The sequence below is a fragment of the Leptidea sinapis genome, chromosome 2, assembly GCF_905404315.1.
Source record: "Leptidea sinapis chromosome 2, ilLepSina1.1, whole genome shotgun sequence".
Taxonomy (NCBI): domain Eukaryota; kingdom Metazoa; phylum Arthropoda; class Insecta; order Lepidoptera; family Pieridae; genus Leptidea; species Leptidea sinapis.
In genome coordinates, this window is record NC_066266.1 from 6,555,564 (window position 1) to 6,575,667 (window position 20,104).

General features: G+C 36.1%; 1 protein-coding gene across 1 annotated transcript; it reads right to left on the reverse strand.

The window, feature by feature from the left end:
- Positions 1–1,374: 1,374 nt before the first annotated feature.
- LOC126976069 (Golgi pH regulator) lies at positions 1,375–19,355 on the reverse strand. The gene is made up of 9 exons (XM_050824237.1): positions 19,185–19,355; positions 18,947–19,110; positions 13,543–13,649; positions 11,483–11,586; positions 9,544–9,665; positions 8,395–8,612; positions 6,398–6,579; positions 5,412–5,597; positions 1,375–4,370 (listed from the first exon to the last, which is right to left on the reverse strand). Exons 1-9 carry the CDS (start codon positions 19,224–19,226, stop codon positions 4,110–4,112), a joined length of 1,386 nt encoding a protein of 461 aa, XP_050680194.1. The 5' UTR covers positions 19,227–19,355; the 3' UTR covers positions 1,375–4,109.
- Between the last annotated feature and the right edge of the window lie 749 nt (positions 19,356–20,104).

Sequence of the window (20,104 nt, forward strand, 5' to 3'; positions counted from 1 at the left end):
GACATAGGCTATGAGCGTATGCTGCAAATCAGGTGATGCAGCACATTACAGATTTTGCAGAGCAGGGCAGGAGAAGCAAACATAGGCCACGAGCGTATGCTGAGACGCAGGTGACGCATCACAACACAGTACAGTTTTCGCAAGGCAGGGCAGGAGAAGCAGACATAGGCTACGAGCGTATGCTGCAAATCAGGTGATGCAGCACATTACAGTTTTTGCAGGGCAGGGCAGGAGAAGCAGATATAGGCCACGAGCGTATGCCGAGACGCAGGTCACGCAGCACAACACAGTACAGTTTTCGCAGGGCAGGGCAGGAGAAGCAGACATAGGCTACGAGCGTATGCTGCAAATCAGGTAATGCAGCACATTACAGTTTTTGCAGAGCAGGGCAGGAGAAGCAAACATAGGCCACGAGCGTATGCCGAGACGCAGGTGACACAGCACAGTACAGTTTTTGCAGGGCAGGGCAGGAGAAGCAGACAGGCCACGAGCGTATGCTGAGACGCAGTGCAACACATTACAGTTTTTGCAGGGCAGGGCAGGAGAAGCAGACATAGGCCACGAGCGTATGCTGAGACGCAGGTGACGCATCAAAGCGCAGTGCAGTTTTCGCATGGCAGGAGAAGCAGACATAGGCCACGAGCGTATACTGTGACGCAGCAAGAATACTTTTGCGTCGTATAAAGAATAAAATATGTATTCTGGTTGACGAGTAAAATGAGTTGATAGAATTAGAATGGGGTAAGCGAGATATGCTTTTACAGTACGAGACAAATTAGAAATTATTTACATACACTAGTGGCAGTTTCTTTGTAAGCTGAGGCGGTTGCAAGAAGTCGCTTGTAGGTTTTTTTTTATTATAATATGAAAAACGTCTAATTTCACGGCAATAAATTATAACCCATTATAACTCATTATCTTTATTGAAGTCTGGATGGTTAGAATCATACGAATAAGTTTCACAACAAACTAATTCCACTAAATGATCTGTAATTGCAACAAAATTAAGAATTAGCGGTAAAAACATGCACGCATCACTTAGAAATCTGTGCCGGGGCTACAACGAGACGCAGAGCAGGATAGACGCATGTCTGCGCCGTACATACGCTTAGCCTTACTGTCATAAAAAATGATAATAATAAATACGTAAACAACAGCAAATAAATTTAAAAACATCAAACAATTAAAAACATATAAAAACAAATCACACTTAAGTAGAGCAATTTACTTTTTGTGAAGGCTTTTATTTATAGACATATTAAGGTTTAGACATTACCTGGTTGCCTATATGTGATGCACGTCGTTGGTTTTCTATAGGGTATGGGACCCTAAACATAAGGATTCGGGCTTGAGGGGAAATAATAGCGACCATCATATAAAACAACAACGTATATTGAACAAGGCGCACTTAACATATCACATACCTTATCTTATCCTTTATTTACACATACATATTGTCAGGGTGAGTTTTCTAATTCAAAATATAATTTATTAATGACACACGAGTGGCTTTAAATCAATAACGTATTAAGAATTGTACTGAATGCCGCTTCGTAACAAATATTTAGCCAACTGACTTACTATTGTATTATGTACTTCTATGACGGTGTATTTGTAGGCACGAAGAGAATTCCTACTCTTTAAATCGCACTTTGTCCCGGGTTTACAATAGGTATGGTAATTGCTAACACACCTACGAAGAAATGAAAAAAATAATTACGTATTATGATTTAAGCAAATAACGCAAACTTGAGTGCAGATATCGATATAGGTATTTTTTACTTATTTATGATAATCATTTCCAAAATGAATCGGTTCGAAAGAGCCAATCAGAAAAGGGTTTCAACAGAAAATAACTCTAGTGTTACTGAATGAAACGAAAATATTGTAGACTTATGAAGATATATTATCTCTTAATTGTTTCTCTGTGGTAATGGTGGGTTATGGTTTATGGAACAATTTCTCATACTTATCTCAAATCTGTTATAGATAATAAATCATTGCATTTGTTGGATGCGATTACTAATTATTAAGTTTAAGTGATCACTACCATAATGTTCACGAAGCATGCTTACACAAAATCAATTCAAGCTGTAAAGGTATCGCATCCAATATACGACAATTTATATTTATACAGTCTATATTACTTTTCATGAAATAATTTATATTATTTAAACACGACTCATATATTGGATGCAGCACCTTACAAACTAATTTATTATGTATATTACAGCCACTGTAAAATACTCTATTTGATTGAAAAGAGTTTCTTTTGTCTTCTAACGAGCTCAACATTTTCCGAACATAATATGGTAAATTCAGTAATTTAAAAGAAATATTTATAGTGCTTCAAAATGCGCTTAGTTTAAGCCTAATTGAATAAAGTTTATTGGAAAAAAAGTTGCTGTATTTCAGATTTCTTACACTTTGGAACTGAGGTATGGATACCTTTAAATATTAAATGAATGTTAATAAGATTTTTTTTCAATTTTACCAGAAAGTAGCCACTATCTAATCCGGTGGAATGGTGAGGTGAATTACGTACTTAACTTTAGGGTATTATGTTTTTTTATCCGTTTATCTTTATATATATTATATGTTCTTCACATTATATTAATAATATAACGCTTTCCATACTAATTTAACGGGAATGTAAAATACTTTGTAAGTACCTATTTTTACTTAATTTGACACGCGTGCAGAACGACTTGACACAATGAACCTAGCTCCATTTAGTAGTGTGGGCTGATACTTCTCACCAAAAAAATATCGAAACAAGTACTTATTCTTAAATAAAGTTGCGCTGTTTAGTTTGACACAATGATGTACCATTTCAAAATTAAATTTTAAATTTCGAATTTTCATCCAATATTTAATGTTTTGGTTTCAATGTTTTTTCTGCATTTAATCGCGCTGACCAAGTCGTGGCGTTGCTGGATTCTGGGGATCATCATTCAGCCTCTCTCCTGTCAATACTGTAAATCTCGACACTGTCAGTATTGTCGTGTCTCAATATCTACCTGATCCTGTTCGGCCAGTATCGAGTAGACATCTAGATACGTCTGAGCAAGAGACTGATATATTGTATGAGTTTCTCTAATTTTTTTTTATGAAATAGGCGGTCAAGCAAGCGTACGGGTCACCTGGTGTTAAGTTATCACCGCCGCCCACGTTCTCTTGCAACACCAGACAGGGCACTCTCACAGGAGTCGAACACATATCGTATCGTCCCGGAAACACCGCACACGAAAGCTCATTCCACAGCTTTGTGGTACGTTGAAGAACACTTAGAAATGGTTAGCACCGGCTCCGTGAGGGTGGAGGTTACCTGTGAGTGATTCTACTATTAGAAGAATTTTGGCGGAGCGTGGTCTAAAACCTCATAAACCAATAATAATGGTAATGGATCAAATACTGAGCACTTATATTGATGACATTTTTAATGCAGCAAAGTTCTATTTTCTGACAACAGCAATCAGGAGGTTACCATACATGATCATCACGGAAAAAGGAAGGTTTATCGAATAGAGAGAGAAGTTGCTCAGTGCTGCTCTGAAGAAAGAGTGGATTATGGTCAAGTACAGTGTGGAGAGGCAGTTGTATCGATGGAAAGACAGAAATTACTTTTGTATGTGGAGTTTTATGTAGGAGAACAGAGCCGCCGCAGGCATTGGATATGAATACCTGTGCGAAGTTAGTTTAGAAGATATTAAACTCATTCAAAACCAAACTTCAGAAGTGTTTCGATTTTTTTTTGGTGTGAAGTGCATTTATTCAAGATTAATTTTTCTAGATACACAATAATCAATCAAATCAGAAAAAGATCAAATCACTATAAATATCTTCAAAAACATTGATTTTTGATACTGCAAAAAATGGTAACCAACGAGATATTACTACTTCTATAATATTGCTGTCTGTTATCAGCGGGCTGTATCTGACAGGGTGTACATTAATTATTATCGCCGCTATAACAAAATATAAAAGATCAAGACAGCGAATAGCCACCGTTCATATTAAAAATAAGGCACGTTTTGTTACGCCAAACAAGTACAACTTCTTAGCCACTTATTCTTATATAATGTTTGTCGTATAAGCGTGGTCCACCATCAGCTGACAGCGGGCTGCTTGTGCGCCAAGTACAACGCGAAGATGCTGGTGAGCGCGCTGACCAGGAAGATGACGTCAAACCAGCGGTGGTAGAAGTTGAACTGCAGGTCGCCGAGCACCTGCGTGATAATGACGCGGTACTCGGGCGGCATGTTCATGCGCATCAGCAGCACGGACGAACAGAAGTACATGCCCATCACCTGCGCCAGCACCAGCACGATGATGTTGGAGGACTTGGCCGACGAGATCTTGTAGAAGAACTGGAATATGACAACGCTGTTACCATTACAAATATTGTTATCTATATTGTATATAGTAGCACGTCGCTAGCGAGTTACGACGACTATTAACAACGCATTCGTTTTGCCGTAAATGTAATTAATATGTTTGCACTTTAGGGTGTTGAGGGGTAATTTAATATTTGCCGACCACTCAGAAGTTCGACGTTAATCTTTCTGAAGCAACAGTGTCAGTGAATAATTAAAAAAATTAGCAAAAAAGGATAAATTTTATTAGCCAAGTTAATAAATAGTTATAATAAAATAGGACCTAAATGTGAACCCTGTGGGACACCTGACGTTGCTTCAAACTCTTTCATAGCCACAGATTGTGACATTCTCAAAACCTAGATGACAGATCAGAAGTAAACCACCTTTGTAAATTCCCGTTGATGTCCGCATTCATATATTTAGAAATATTGAATGGTCTAGTGTATCAAAAGCTTTATTGATATCGGTGTAACAAATTTCTTGCCTTTTGTTGATTACCTCTGATGATTATTTAGTGTGACAGTTGATTAGTTGATGTGGAAATTTTGTCTCTCAACTCGTATTATTCCGTTACTAGTATGGGTTTAAGATGACTGATTAAGTATGGAGAAACGGCCGACAAAAGTGAAAAAGTCTAGTTTCATATATACATAGCACCCCCACCATAAATTGGAATAGCTATTTCCTTTTTCCAGATTGGAGGAAAAGTTCCAGTATAGAGAAATTTATAAAAATAATTCTAGGAAGTCGCGTAAGATTCGGGGCGCAGTATGAAATAAAGATACAATATACGGCTTTGAAAAATAGAACGAAATAGTAATATGAGAATCTTATGGTTACCGTTGATACAATACACCTTGTCGACCGTGTTAATGTTGCAAATATAAACACGTGCGCGATACTTACCCTAATTCTATTATGCAAGTAAAAGTTACCACGCAGCTGTCGTGGTCACCTCGGATGGGGATGTTGATGTGGACTGTGACTTAGACGGATCCAGTTGGCAAACCGGGTTACCTATAGCGCAAATACCTTGGTCAGGGTGAGCAGCAGGCCCCGGATGCTGGTGAGTACAATGCAGCCCACTAGGATGAAGGACACGTGCTGCGACCAGAAGGCCACGTCGATTTCCCAGCCCAGCCAGTGCACGATGATCTCCAGCGCACGGGTCACAGGGTCCTTCTTGCCCACGCGGTCGAACACTATGTTGATAGTCGACTGGAAGGAATTAATTTGTCACATTCAATCGAGATGTGAGGTGTTTACAATAAACAAGGTCAAACAACATAAATAAGCACATCTAGGAGTTTGCTACAAATTGTTACATTCATAATGTTAACACGAGGAATAAACAAACTTGTGCCTACTACTCCGTTAAGTCGAGTTAGTAAGTCTTTTATTGGGCGATGTATATGCTTCTACAATATGATCCCAGAAAATGTACAAAACACATGTGTTACGAAATTTAGAAGAATTGAACAATATCACATTGTATTCCATATTTTTATTAAAAAAATCTTGCTCCCGTTCTTCTCAGGTCTTAGGCAGTCTACTTTGAATGGTAGTTTTTGGACGTATTTTGTATTAAAATATTTGAATTTCTGTAAAGGATGTGGTATCACATCGATAAGACAAAGCCGGATTCGAACCCGTTCCTGCAGAGTTGAAGCCTTTAACGCTGTAACCCACCGAGGTTTCCACTTAGCTAGACGTCCTTATTACGCAGTGTCTGAATTTGTTTGGTCAACACTCCAGTAGAGGCTTCATTGTAGAATCTACATTAAAGTTGATTAGCTATAACGACATCACGATCGTTTCCTTGCGATATTTCCGTCGAGCCAGTGGGCAGTCCAATGACTGCCCACTGGCTCGACGGGTGAATCTGTGCGCATCTCGCGCTGAAAAGTTGCATATCACCGAATGCGATGTTCGAAAAACAAATTAAGAATGAAAAATACGTCGGCGCAGCATAGAATTACAAATTAAAAACAAACATTCCGTAGAGGAATAAAACTCACAATAAATATCTTCCACACGCAGTAGAGCGAGAAGAAGTATCCGAGGCAGTTGAAGTACCTCCCCTGGAAGGTCCGAGACCACGTGATCTTCTCACGCACCGAACGCGCCGCGTGGACCTCCAGGAACAGCTGGCGACCGAGTTCCTCCAGGGCCCCGATCTCCTGCCGCAGCTGACGGATGTCTGGAACACGTTGCTCACGTGACCTCCACCGTAACAGTATACAGCGTACTTATCTTTAAAGTTTACATAATTCCGCGTCTGTCACGAACTTATAATAAACACTACGCTGAGTTTGATGTAGTTCACTTATCAAAAATTGAGTTAAAAACGGAAATAATAAAACATCATCGTAAAAAATAATAATAGGTAACGCATAAAAACGTAGCACTCACACACACACACACACGCACGCGCGAATACGCTCTTATAATCTTTTATTTTTTAGTATATTATATTATTCTCTAAGTCTTTTCTGCCTATAATTTAAAATTTATGGAATCCTGTGTGACTATGTAAAACCTAGATTAACATTGTAAAAATAATTGTTGTGTACGCTGTTGATTACTTTAATAAATAAATACCTAGTAAATAAGTAACTAGTCACATGTGAATCACTCACAAAGTGTACTAACGTACAAGATAAAATCGTTCACAATACTTTAAATGCTTTCACAAAAGAAACTTTTTTTTGCATGGCCGCCATCTTGATTTTTATCATCAGCTGCTGTACCGGCAACATATAGTACACTCTTTTAAAATTTCAGCTATCTAACTACTTTATGAGATACATATTCTGGTGCCAAAACAGCTGAACCTTATGCGCGTTTGTCAACTTTCGCACAGAACAACATTAAGTTGTGCATCCGATATGCTCTCGTTAATCAGTACCCATTGAAATGTGATATAACAGGGACGTTACTGGGCCAAATACTGGCGTTACTGACTGGCCATTTTTGGAGTTACTGTTTGGAACTGACAGGATATAATATATATAATATCAGGAGTATATAATTTTCATTAAGTAGTGAAAAATCAAACATTTCAATCAATCAAGTCGAAGTTTTCTCTACAGAAGAGATTAATTAATTAGACAAATAGTTAAATTTTTAACCAAAAGTTATGAACGATGCGGAGTCGAACCAACGACATCTACAGGATTTATGTAGATGTGAGAGCATCAACCTGAGAGTTGAACAAGGCATACCAAGATTTACGAACCATGCGTCACTCTAACGGTTAGCTCAGTTGGTAAGCGCGCTCGGACGGAACCCGAGAGGTCGCGGGTTCGAATCGTTCATAAATTTTGGTTACAAATATAATTTGTATAATTATTCGAGTAGTGAGAAGATTTACGGATCATGCGTCACTCTAACGGTTAGATCAGTTGGAATGCGCGCTCGGACGGAACCCGAGAGGTTGCGGGTTCGAATCGTTCATAAATTTTGGTTACAAATGTAATTTGTATAATTATTCCAGTAGTGAGAAGATTTACGAATCATGCGTGACTCTAACAGTTAGCTCAGTTGGTATGCGCGCTCGGACGGAACCCGAGAGGTTGCGGTTTCGAATCGTTCATAAATTTTGGTTACAAATGTAATTTGTATAATTATTCCAGTAGTGAGGGATATCACTTTAATATAACAAATACTTTAAAAGATATTAAACCAAAAATGCACCCCAGGCTTTAAGCAAGTGTTCGGCTATTCCAGATTTGTCTGTCAAATCTATGTCTGTGTCAAGTGAATTAGGGAATCAAAGACCAAAACGAACTAAGCGCCAAGTGGACAGATTGATGTACTATTAGTGTCAAGTGTTTCTCGCCGCCTCCGCAGTTCCGCCGTGACCACGATTCATGCAATTGGATCGAAATATAGGCATCAAATGTGAGTACCTGTCACAATAATTACAATTTATACATTATGTCTGTTTATCAGATACAGCCCGCTTGCTATAGTTGGACGGACCCTTAAATATGTATACATAATAGCAACTTACTCTCTGTAGAGTGAGAAGTGTTGGTTATATTCCCCACACTGGACCAAATATTATTCCAGAAGCCCCCACTCTTGACACTGGTCTGGTCCATCATGCTGTACTGCCTCCCCCCACTGCTGAACTCCGCTAGCGCTATTCTTTTCTTCTTCACTAGAATCATATCCATGGTTTGCAGAAGCTTCTTTTCAATTGACACAACATCTGCTTCAGTTACTGGTCTGAAAAGCAAAAAAGCAAACATTATTATTAACTATTGCCTGATCAGATGCATGGCCGCCATCTTGTTTTTTATTATCAGTTGCAGTAGCGGAATATGTAATACACTCTTTTAAAATTTCAGCTATCTAACTACTAAGTATTATTCTTGACATCGACGGACGGAGTCCTGCTTCAGTCTGAAAAACAAATATTATTTTTAAGTATTGCCTGATCAGATGGTTCCCTAAATCAGTAGATGGTCTCTTCTAAACACATATTTACAATTAATTACAGAATTTATGATTTAAAAGACATTAGTTTCAAAATAATTTACAATTAGAACAGGCCAATAGAACTCTCCATATTTGAACTCATTAATTCCTATTTTTATAGTGTTTCTTAAAACTTTTTTTTTATTTGGTTAGTCATCATACCTTGATACAGGTGAAAATAGCGTTCAAAGATCAAGTTACATACGTCCATATATACAGGGCATGATATCCGTGTCGTGCTAAGTTGAAATTCGACGGCAATAATCAAATTGAACAGCTCTTCGGAACACTGCCCGTGATAAATACGGTAGGCCACACAAAAAGAATGGACGTCTCTACGCAACGCCAAGTGATCCAGCCGTTCACAGAGCACTGGGTCACCGACAAATCGAGCTGCTCTGTGTTGCACGCGTCAAATGAAAAAAGTAAAAATCTAAATATCATCCTTATTACTTCAAGTGGTTTCGCAATGCGATTTTTTTCCAAGCGCAACTAAACTATGGAATGGACTTCGTGAAGTGGTATTTCCAGGAAGATATTACATTGGCACCTTCATCCCAAATGCGTTCTACTACTTAAATAGCCGGCCCTCCGGTGTTGGAAGATAGTATTTTGTCTGGCGGTGTTCAGTTGCCATTAGGTAGTGGTAGGTAGTATTATGAAGTCTCCGGCACGTTACCTGATGAAGATGGCCATTGAGGTGTAGGGGTAGTTGACAGCACCGAAGCCCGAGAGCAGTGCCATCACTGTCACGCCGATCACTCCGATGCGGGACACGCCCTGCTCGATCGAGAAAATGCCCTGCAACCAACGTCACCAAATGTTGTGGCTAACACACATTATTTTAATATAATATGTATTTTATCATACTACACAAACAATTATTTAAATATTGAAAGATAAGCTCACGCATCTCATAACTGTAATTTCTTATAAATAATCTTTTTTAATTATTTCTCGAGTAGTAGGCATTTTAAGTTTATGTCTGTTCCTGGTGTGAGCATTATGGTTACGACAGTTTCTAGCAATTTCACTTATGTGCCTATGTACATAACAACATAAACATAACCTACATACATTACATTATCAAGAATATATTGAGAAGCAACAGTCAAGATGTTAATTTCTTTAAATTTTGCTCTCAATGAGTTAAAGTTCAACTGGTTCGAAATGGTGGTAAATCGTAAAATAAGTAACTCTTGTCAGTTTAAGCATATTTTTTATTTAGAATAAATTATTTATTTCGTTGAAATTACAGAGTAAATCGAGTCTGACATCTAAAAAGTTACGGCCGCAGTGTGATATGTATTATGTAGTCACCGCCGGCCAATGTCGCTTAGAATCATACTAGCTGGTCATCTTATTAATTAATTAATTTCTTATATACCTATGCTTGATTTGATGTTTACTCTGTTATGATCTTTAACCTAACATACACCAGAAGTAATATTTTAATATTAAGTTTGATGGTGGTGGTGTCAATTATCTTCAAGTCAAGTGACCCAAAGCTGACAAAGTTCAGCTTTTTTTCAGCAGACTTTGGGAGCCGAACCCCAGACTAAATGACTCACATATTATACAGATGGACGCAAATTTATCTGCGGATACGTTTGTTCACTTTTGGATGTATCTGCCGATGTGTAGAGACATACCTAATCTAAAAAGTCCCAAAGTTGGAATACCAGGGGAGTGCTCAGAGGAGCTGTTCGGGTTGATTCCAGCGGCCGAATTCCACCACCGGACATTACGTGCAAAGTACCATCCGCATGACGTAGACGTCTGGCATTCCACAACCGCGCGTTTTCTTCGAAATTTCTTGCGTCGCACAGCCACTTTGTGGAATCAACTACCGGCAGCGGTCTTCCCGAACAGATACGACTTAAGGACCTTCAAGAAAAAAGCATACTCCCACCTTAAATGCCGGCAACGCATTTCTTGACACACCTGTTGTTGCGAATGTCCATGGGCGGTTGCCTCACCTCTCCCCATCCCGTGAGCCTCTTGCCCGTTTGCCCCCTCTCATATAAAAAAAAATACCAGACTGGACTGTTCAAGGTCTATTTGATTCTGAGGCGGTGGTAGTGTTAGAAAACACATCAAAAAGAATTCTAAAGGAATCAGATTTACCAGGGAGGCCCTTTTGCACCGGATACCGGCTAGATTATGGGTACCACAACGGCGTCTATTTCTCCCGTGAAGCAGTAATGTGTTTTGGTCTGAAGGCCGTAGCTAGTGAAATTACTGGGCAAATGAGACTTAACATCTTATGTCTCAAGGTGACGAGCGCATTTGTAGTGCCGCCCAGAATTTTTGGGTTTTTCAATAATCCTGAGCTGCACTACATTGTAATAGGCAGGGCGTATCAATTACTATCAGCTGAGCGTTCTGTTGTCTCGTTAATTTTGAGATAGTAAATGCCATTTAACGCAAAACGATGCGTGGTTTTAGGAATATCATATACCCATACGTCAACATGAATTAATGAATAGAGAAAATTACATTACATACGAGAAACGATAAACCAACATCCAACTTACAATTCACAGACATTAGAAAGTTAATACAACAATATTTAGTACAGTGACTTCTCTCCAAAAGAGCAAATTTTTTACCCTCACCTGCTTCGGGCTCAGTATTGGGAATGGATCACCAATCTTCCAGAAGAAGTACAGATACACCAGACACACTAATACTGTGAGGGGCCTTACATACGACCTCGACACTGAAAACAAACAATAGATACATTTTTAAGTGTTTATGAAAAAGCCCTTACCTCCTAATTTAACAATTAATGGTGCAAATGTTCATCTACAATCTGTAGAAGGCACGGGCATACCATATACACAATGAGGCAGTTCATATCTCATTAAAAACCTAAATAAATATACCACTAGAGTTAATTTTAATATATGAGCATATTTTCATATAAAAATATAAATTAAATTTAAACCCTTAGATCAATTATACGTCTAGATCGGCCGTTCCCAATTTACTGTCAGTAACTACCAGTTTTACCAGTGGGAGGCTCCTTTGCACAGGATGCCGGCTCGATTATGGGTACCACAACGGCGCCTATTTCTGCCGTGAAGCAGTAATGTGTAAGCATTACTGTGTTTCGGTCTGAAGTGGAAGGCAAATGAGACTTAACATCGTGTCTCAAGGTGACGAGCGCAGTTGTAGTGCCGCTCAGAATTTTTGGGGGTTTCAAGAATCCTGAGTGGCACTGCATTTTAATGGGCAGGGCGTATCAATTACCATCAGCTGAACGTCCTGCTTGTCTTGTCCCTTATTTTCATTAAAAAAAAACTAGCTGTCAATATACCCGATAAGTCATTCTTATCGCCTTATATTGGGGTGCGTGAATTGCAATTCCCATACAAACTTCTATCGCTGGTAAGCTATACGTCCTCCCATTGACAGACAGCGTGTACGGATAAGGTGAGTTACCGTCGATAAGTTTATTGGGACAGAAAAGTCAACGATAGTTACGATTTTTATCTCAAGTAGGCCACAACTGGAGATAGACTGAATATTTGGAAAGGCCGTATGACAGCTGTGAAAACGTCGAAAAATTTCAAACAAATCGCAAGTGTAAGACGTAGCTTATCACGCAAAACTAATATTCCTGGCCTGTTTTTGCCAGTTGACTAACAGCAAGAGACTCTATCAGACGTATAAATTATCTAAACTAAAACCATTATGCCGTTTTTTAAACTCTATGCTTGAAACGACATATACAGTAAATGCATTCTACATGTAGGTAAAATAAGAAAATAGAAAGATGAATTAATACGTAATTTTTAAAGTTATCTGAACTTGACAGTTTTAAATTCAAAATATTAATTAATGCAGCGATATATTCGTCAACAATCGCCATAATGCACGCACATAGTGGCCGTTTCTCATCAGTTATACATTATGATGATAGACTTGTGATTTAAATGACAAATGCTTATTTTAGGAACATAATATTAACATTAAAACTGTCTTTATCATAAATTTATTATACCTGCGTAATAGACAAACACTTTCATCATTACGGCAAGAATAAATGTTCATGTGTGCTAGTTTTACAGATGTGTTCGCGAGTTAGTGAAGTATGTAGTATTTTGCTTTTGATCAATCCCTGACAAATATTGATAACGGCGTCATATTCACGTATACAATATTTTATTATCTAATACATACTTTCTTAAATGATTATCTTAAGAAAATAGTGGTTTATAAAAAAGATCTAAATACTTATAAAATAAAATAAAAAGACTTTTATTTCTTACAGAAATGCCATTCACAAAGTCGATTAGTTTTATTAGTATCAATAAGACAAAGCTTAAGTATTTAGTTAATTTAATTATTATGGTAGTTTTATAAAAAGGAATTAGTTTTGATGCATTTTATTCTGCAAGAATCCCTCTGCAGGTCTTCTCTCAAAATTGAGCCAGTTTTCTCTTGATTGCTCTATATGCATACAGGTGGACCCGCTGTGTGTTTAATTTCATCCTCCCAAGTGCAAACTCTGTTGCAAGGTCTCCCTTTCTTTGTTTTGCCCACTGGCCCCCCTGCCCCCTTAACATTGGCACGTTGTAATTTTATTTATGAAACTTTTGTAAAATTTCCATGACTGACAAGCATAGGTCAGACAAGGAATAAGGCAAGAAGTCATAATCAAAATACTTACCGAATTGTATATTGCTTATGCAGAAGTAAGCAATATAGAACGGTATCAGAGCGATCACCATGAACAACAAAGAGTAGAGACCAAGGTTCCAGTGGAAGTATCTTGAACTGAAACAAAATATTTCTTAGAGAGATACCTCAATATTATAATTTTGCTGTTTTGTTACCATTTTGAAAAGAAAATGCCATAGGTTATTTACGGCCGTTCCCAATATTCAGTCTATCTCTTACTTGAGATAAAAAACGTAACTATCGTTAACTTTTCTGTCCCAATAAACTTATCCTCGGTAACTCACCTTATCCGTACACGCTGTCTATCAATGGGGCGACGTATAGCTTACCATCGATAGAAGTTTGTATTGACATTGCAATTCATGCGTCCAAATATAAGAATGACTTATCGGCTATATTGGGACAGCTTCAGATTATTGACAACTAATTACTGACAGTAGAAGGTAGTAATTTATCTCTATTTGTAGATAATATATTGGGAACGGCCGTAAGTTACCCTTGTTTGACTTCCGTCACATGTCATTCAATTAAATACTATTTTCTGAAAATAATGCTTTGATTACTAATTAATAAGTATATAATAGAAAATATACCTAAAATAATAATAATCACACTTGCTTCACAGCATAAGATTTAAAAATTCATTCATTCAGCTTCTTTGTCAAAGAGATAATTCCTTTCAAATATTTTTTAGGTGATAATAATTATACTTTACTGTAGTGTACTGAAACTAAACATATCATATCTAAATATGACAAGTGCAGTAAACAATTTTGGGTTTCTGAAGAATTCTGAGAGGTTTTTGTTTTGCAGTGGTCATTTTTTTTTGTATGTAATAGGAGGACAAACGAGCGTACGGGTCACCTGGTGTTAAGTGATCACCGCCGCCCACATTCTCTTGCAACACCAGAGGAATCACAAGAGCGTTGGCGGCCTTTAAGGTAGGTGTACGCGCTTATTTTGAAGCTTTGTAATACGTGGAAGAAAGCTCATTGAAAACCGCACTGTGGAGGACCGCCACGCATCCAGATGGTGGGGATGATATCCTAATTTGTGGCGTGTCGTGCAAAGGTGGTGTCATTTAAAAATAACAATAACAAGTCCAACATGTCATGCCTTAACAGAATGATCTCCACGTGCTTTATTAGTGATAAGCATTATCCAGAATTCCTTTATAGTCCTGCACCGCCCAACCCAGGTTCACCCAGGGCAAAAATATTTAGCAATCCTACTATACTCCAAGATAACTTTCAGAGCCCCAAGAGGTTTCTCTACAGTATTGCCAAAAGGTCGCACGCAATAGTCACTATTTTATTTTATTTTATTAGTGTTGACAACAGTTTAATACAAAATATTCACTTATTATTAAGTACAAAAACAATTATAGTCTACCACGGTTTACCGAATAGAAGGAACAGCGGTATTTAGAATAATAAAGAAAATAAAAAGAAATATGATTAACACGCGATCAGAAAATTTTAAAAAGAGAAACAGTAGACAGTACACAGCAGAGTAACAGAGAAAATGAATATAATATTATGTACGAGAAAAATATGATAAAAATACACAGATTTAATAGTACAATAAATACCTTAAAAAGTTTAATAAATCATAATATATTAATAAATAAATATAGATACATGTTACAGATGAGATTTCTCTACAATACTTTTTATGGTGTGGTTTGTAAAGGTAAACCTAGAACCGTAGAATAGATCCTATATCATTGAAGGATTTATTACATATACATTTATACAACGAGTGTTCTGGCCATAATTAGTACGACGAGTAGGAACTTGAAAAGTAGAAATGTCACTCGTGCGCTGACGGAGCGCGTAGGCATATTCCTGCCAGAAGAAAGGGCAATCATGCGAGAACATTATGTCCGAGACAGTACGCTTTTCCCGCAATGTCAGAAGATTGTTGCGACAGTGTAACTGTCTTTGTAGTTGGATGCAACTTTCCGGAATTTATAGTTTAAGTGTGATACAAACTTTTTCTGAATTATAAATTTAGGTACTTATATGTGGCGTAAAATGGGTTTGATATCACGGAGGCATAATCTAAAATTGATCTAAGATATGCGTAAAATACATATGATGTACGAGTATATGTATGATGGCAAGTACGCATTATTACAAAGCCCAAATAACGATAAACATGATTTATTATGTAATCAATGTGATTTTAAATATTCATTTTGGAATACAGGAAGACACCTAGATCTCTAACAACATTAACACTTTGTATTAACTCTCTATTAAAACTGTAAGAGAATTATTGTAGGTTTGCGGGAAAAACTAATGACCTGGGATTTTTTGAGGCTGACTGTAATATTATTATTATTATATATTTATTCAGATTGGTTTTGGTCAGGACGAGATAAAGATGCAGAAGGGTTGGAGAAGACACTCTGAAAAAAATTACTAAATGCATTGTAAATGCTAACTAACCGTCATTATATGTTTCGTAGCCGAGATTGAAATTGTTTGGATAAATTGATCCACCCCATTTTGACTTCACATAATACCAAAAGATTATTTGGAGAAGACCGACTTAATTTTTCTATATTACTAGTAAAGCTTCTATAACATTTTTTTATAACTTTATTATGCATATTTCTCAAAATTAAAAACTCATATTTGTGTCTTTTATAGGGTTGTGATATTTTTTAATTTTACCACTAATACGATTTTTTTCTTTAATGATTTTTATTAATGCCGGTCTATACCACATGGGGAATTTATTATTACAAGAAGTTTAGGTATAAACGTTTCGAAACATTTATATATTTTTTTCACAAAAGACATATAGAGCCGAATCATTTAAGATATTGTACCAATCTATTGATTTTAAACGGTTATTAATTAAATCGCATTTTGCAATTATAAAATTTTGTACCTTGGTCTCATTTGTAAGTCTATAACTATAATATTCAAAGGTAGATGGATGAGATCAATTCTAGTTAAAATCGACACACTAGATGACACATGTAGAAAAAGATTTAAGAAGCACAAGTCTAATATATTACTAGATACATTAGGTATATAATTAAACTGAGTTAAGCCACAACATGCTAAATGTTCGGAATCTGTTGAATGAGGGCAGCGCAGGACCGATTGACATGGAGATGTTTGGGGGAGGCCATTGTCCAGCAGTGGATGTCTTCCGGCTAATGATGATGAAGCCACAACAGAACATCAACTAAGCTTAGTGCACATTCTTGTTTCATATTTTTCAAAGCATTCTAGAAAGCTATTTTTTAAAAAGTTCAAACATAGTGATTTATTGTGGTCTTCTGTATTTAATATATGAAATTAAAATATGTATGTAAGCCATAGAATTAGTTACACACATTGAAATTGTGATATAAAGTGTTTCACTACACTCGCATTGCCTTTCCATACTCTGTATGCTGTATAAACTATGGCGCACAGACACTATCACTCTGACTTTAGTAGTTTTGTCAATAGGTTTATCTATTGACAAAACTACAAACGATCATAATATCGGAATAATTTGTATCTATCATCACATAGTTCGCTTTTTCATATGTTACTTTGCAGCCAGGTCTCGATAATTACAATTGAGTCAAAGTCATTTGCCAATATATTGTTATAAAAATCTACACATTTAGTTCACAAGCTCCGGACACTTTGATAAAATATTGTTGTATCTTTATCCATTTATAAATAAAAAAACAAACTAATGATCACCCCACTCATACTGTTAAATATAAATAATATGACCGAGAATAATCTTAAATAAATAGGAATATGATAGGTTTTACGAATTGCAGAACACAACTATATAGAAAAAACAATATCCAATAAATATTATCTACATTAAATAATATTATTATGTGTTTTGGAGCTGGAGATTATCACTAACTGTTTATTTTAGTATGGATTCATTGTTTTTTTTTTGTATGATAGTAAAAATAACATTCGCTGATATTTGTTATAATAAATGAATATATTTTATATTTTTTGTATGCATCACATTTGTACGCTAGCAATACAGTCACAGATCATTATTTTGTATTTCCAAAGCTTTATCTTACAATTGTCAATTTAAATGTTTTATGTCAGATTGAGAGGTGTCTCTCACTAGTTACAAGTCACAATCAATCAAAAGTACATACAACAACACAATAAATAGATTATTTTCGCTGTAGCCTGCAATTAGCATTATAGAGTAAACTGGGGGAAAATATAAATCATTTTAGGACGGTGCTCGGAGTGGATAGTAAACAGAATTTACCACTTAGAAATTGTATGCACTTTTCACATATTTTAACGACACTGCTGTAGATATGCTAGAGGCCATGCAATATCAAAATATAGAAAGCCAGGAGACATATATAGAAGTGATATTATAAAAATATCATATCAACCGAAGTAATCATTACTTACAATATAATCCAAGTTGGGCAGGCTTTCCTATTCTTGGACTTTTTGCTTAACATAATAAAAACAAACATTTTGGTATTAACAGTAGAAGGCAGATAATATAAATACCATGTTGACATAAGGCTAGTAATAAAGACTATATATTTTTGCTTTGCAAATTAAATTTAACAAAAACGCAGGTGTTTAAAATTTAGAAGTAGCTGTAGATGTTAGATTACTTAATTTAATGTTTATTTGTCCTTACTTCTATTATAATTAATTGTCCCAAATTTGATAAAAGTAAACAACCTGTTAGCCCACTGCAAATAATCCTCTTATACATGACTGAGTGAGTAGAAACTTTAATAAAATTGATAAGAGAGGCTTACACCTATTCTGTACAAGCCTAGCGTTGATTATGTAGTCAATCAAGTAATGAATGCTTGGACTACATTGTCATAATAAATTTACGGCCCTTCAAATAAACTTGGTATAAAGTTATATCTGAGAACAAACCAAGAATATACAAAATGTTGACTATATTTTGCTGGTATCGGCTGTGGCTGTACGGTAGTGCGCGGTCACTGTTAATCGAGGACTATATCGCTGACAACACTGTCAATAAAATGATAATTCTAAAGTCTTCCAAATGTCAGGCAGCCTAGCAAATAAACGCATGAAACGTTTTACATCAACATAAATCAATCTTATGCAAAATGTTTACAAATAGACACATATTCTTGGATTATGCTAACGTATAACTTTACGCCAATTTTGTTTGTAAGGCCGTAAGTGTTTATAACTTTAAAAATTATCAATTTGATATAGACTTTTATTAAAAATTATTGGACACTGTTCATCTTCTTATAAAAAATAAATAAATATATCAAGATAACTTGTGTACGAGGGTTGTTAGTAAGTGTATATTGCTTGTCTATTGTTTATATTTTAATTATAATTTATATTAGACTGATGAAAATATTTGAAATATTATATACCAACCTGGAATCTAGATATCCAATGATTTCAAATATGATTAATTCAAACATTGTGCAGCTCAGCGCAAATGTTACTGAAAATATTAACTGCACCAAGGTATGGTGCACCTCATAGTCACGGAATAGCTGCTTCACGAAGAATATCCAGCCGCCAATAAAAAATATTGCCTGCAACATAAAAGTTTGTTGAAGCAAATGTGTGCATGTGAATATCATTATGATTCTTAGATTGTAATACCCACTTGAGATATTAAAACGATTAAAGTATCCTCTAAAAATGTCATTTTCTGAGGTTACGTTATATTAATATCAGAACGAGTATGAATAATGAATATATCGACATGAAGTATGAACCTTCTAGGTTTTATTTTGAAATATGATCATTTCATTCTAAAATGTGTAGGTAAACAACAAATCGTCACTCGTCAGCGACGAGCCGGCAATCTGAATGTGGCATTTGATGATTTGACAGATGACAGAGAGGTTTTTTTTTCCGCTCCTATCATGGGATTTTAGGCACGCACGTTCAGTGCGCCTTCTTAAGTAACAGATTACAAGTCATCTAGTGTCACTTATTAGTTATTTAAGCAATATTGTTATTTGTTGTGTAATAAGGGGTATTAAAAGACGAATGTGGGTTTAATAGTGATAATAGTTTCACATCAACCGTTGCACACAAGACTTTATCTACACCCATAATATGAATAAACTGTTCATGATAAGATTCTAAAAAAGCCAGTCCTAGTAACCTTATATTTATCACATTATTATCATGTTGTAGGTACTGAATTTCATTACAACACTCGTTTGGATGATGTAATGGTTATTAGGATATTTGGGTGTTTTAATGTTGGCAATAAGCTAACTGTTTAAGATTTTTTTAATAGAGGATTTATAGCGTGGGTGTAGATAAAAAACTATTTCGTATTTCCAAATCGAACACTGAATCTATCAAGTATAATACGACAACATGACAATTTTCGATAGATGGCGCTGATCACGGAACTCACTAATTAATATAACTAACAAATTTAGTATTTACCTGACCATATCAAAAATCACCATTAACTATTAAGTAAAATATAGTGATTTAATAATTTTCATACAATGCTTAACAAGACGATAGTGGAGACGCTTCGAAGCATCGCACAAAGAGGGACCG

Coding starts and splice junctions, on each gene's coding strand:
- LOC126976069 (XM_050824237.1), bottom strand. CDS start 19,226: ATGACATTTTTAGAGGATACTTTAATCGTTTTAATATCTCAA. Junction 11,587..13,542: donor CATAAGCAATATACAATTCG/GTAAGTATTTTG, acceptor GTTTGTTTTCAG/TGTCGAGGTCGTATGTAAGG. Junction 9,666..11,482: donor CAATACTGAGCCCGAAGCAG/GTGAGGGTAAAA, acceptor CGTTGGTTGCAG/GGCATTTTCTCGATCGAGCA.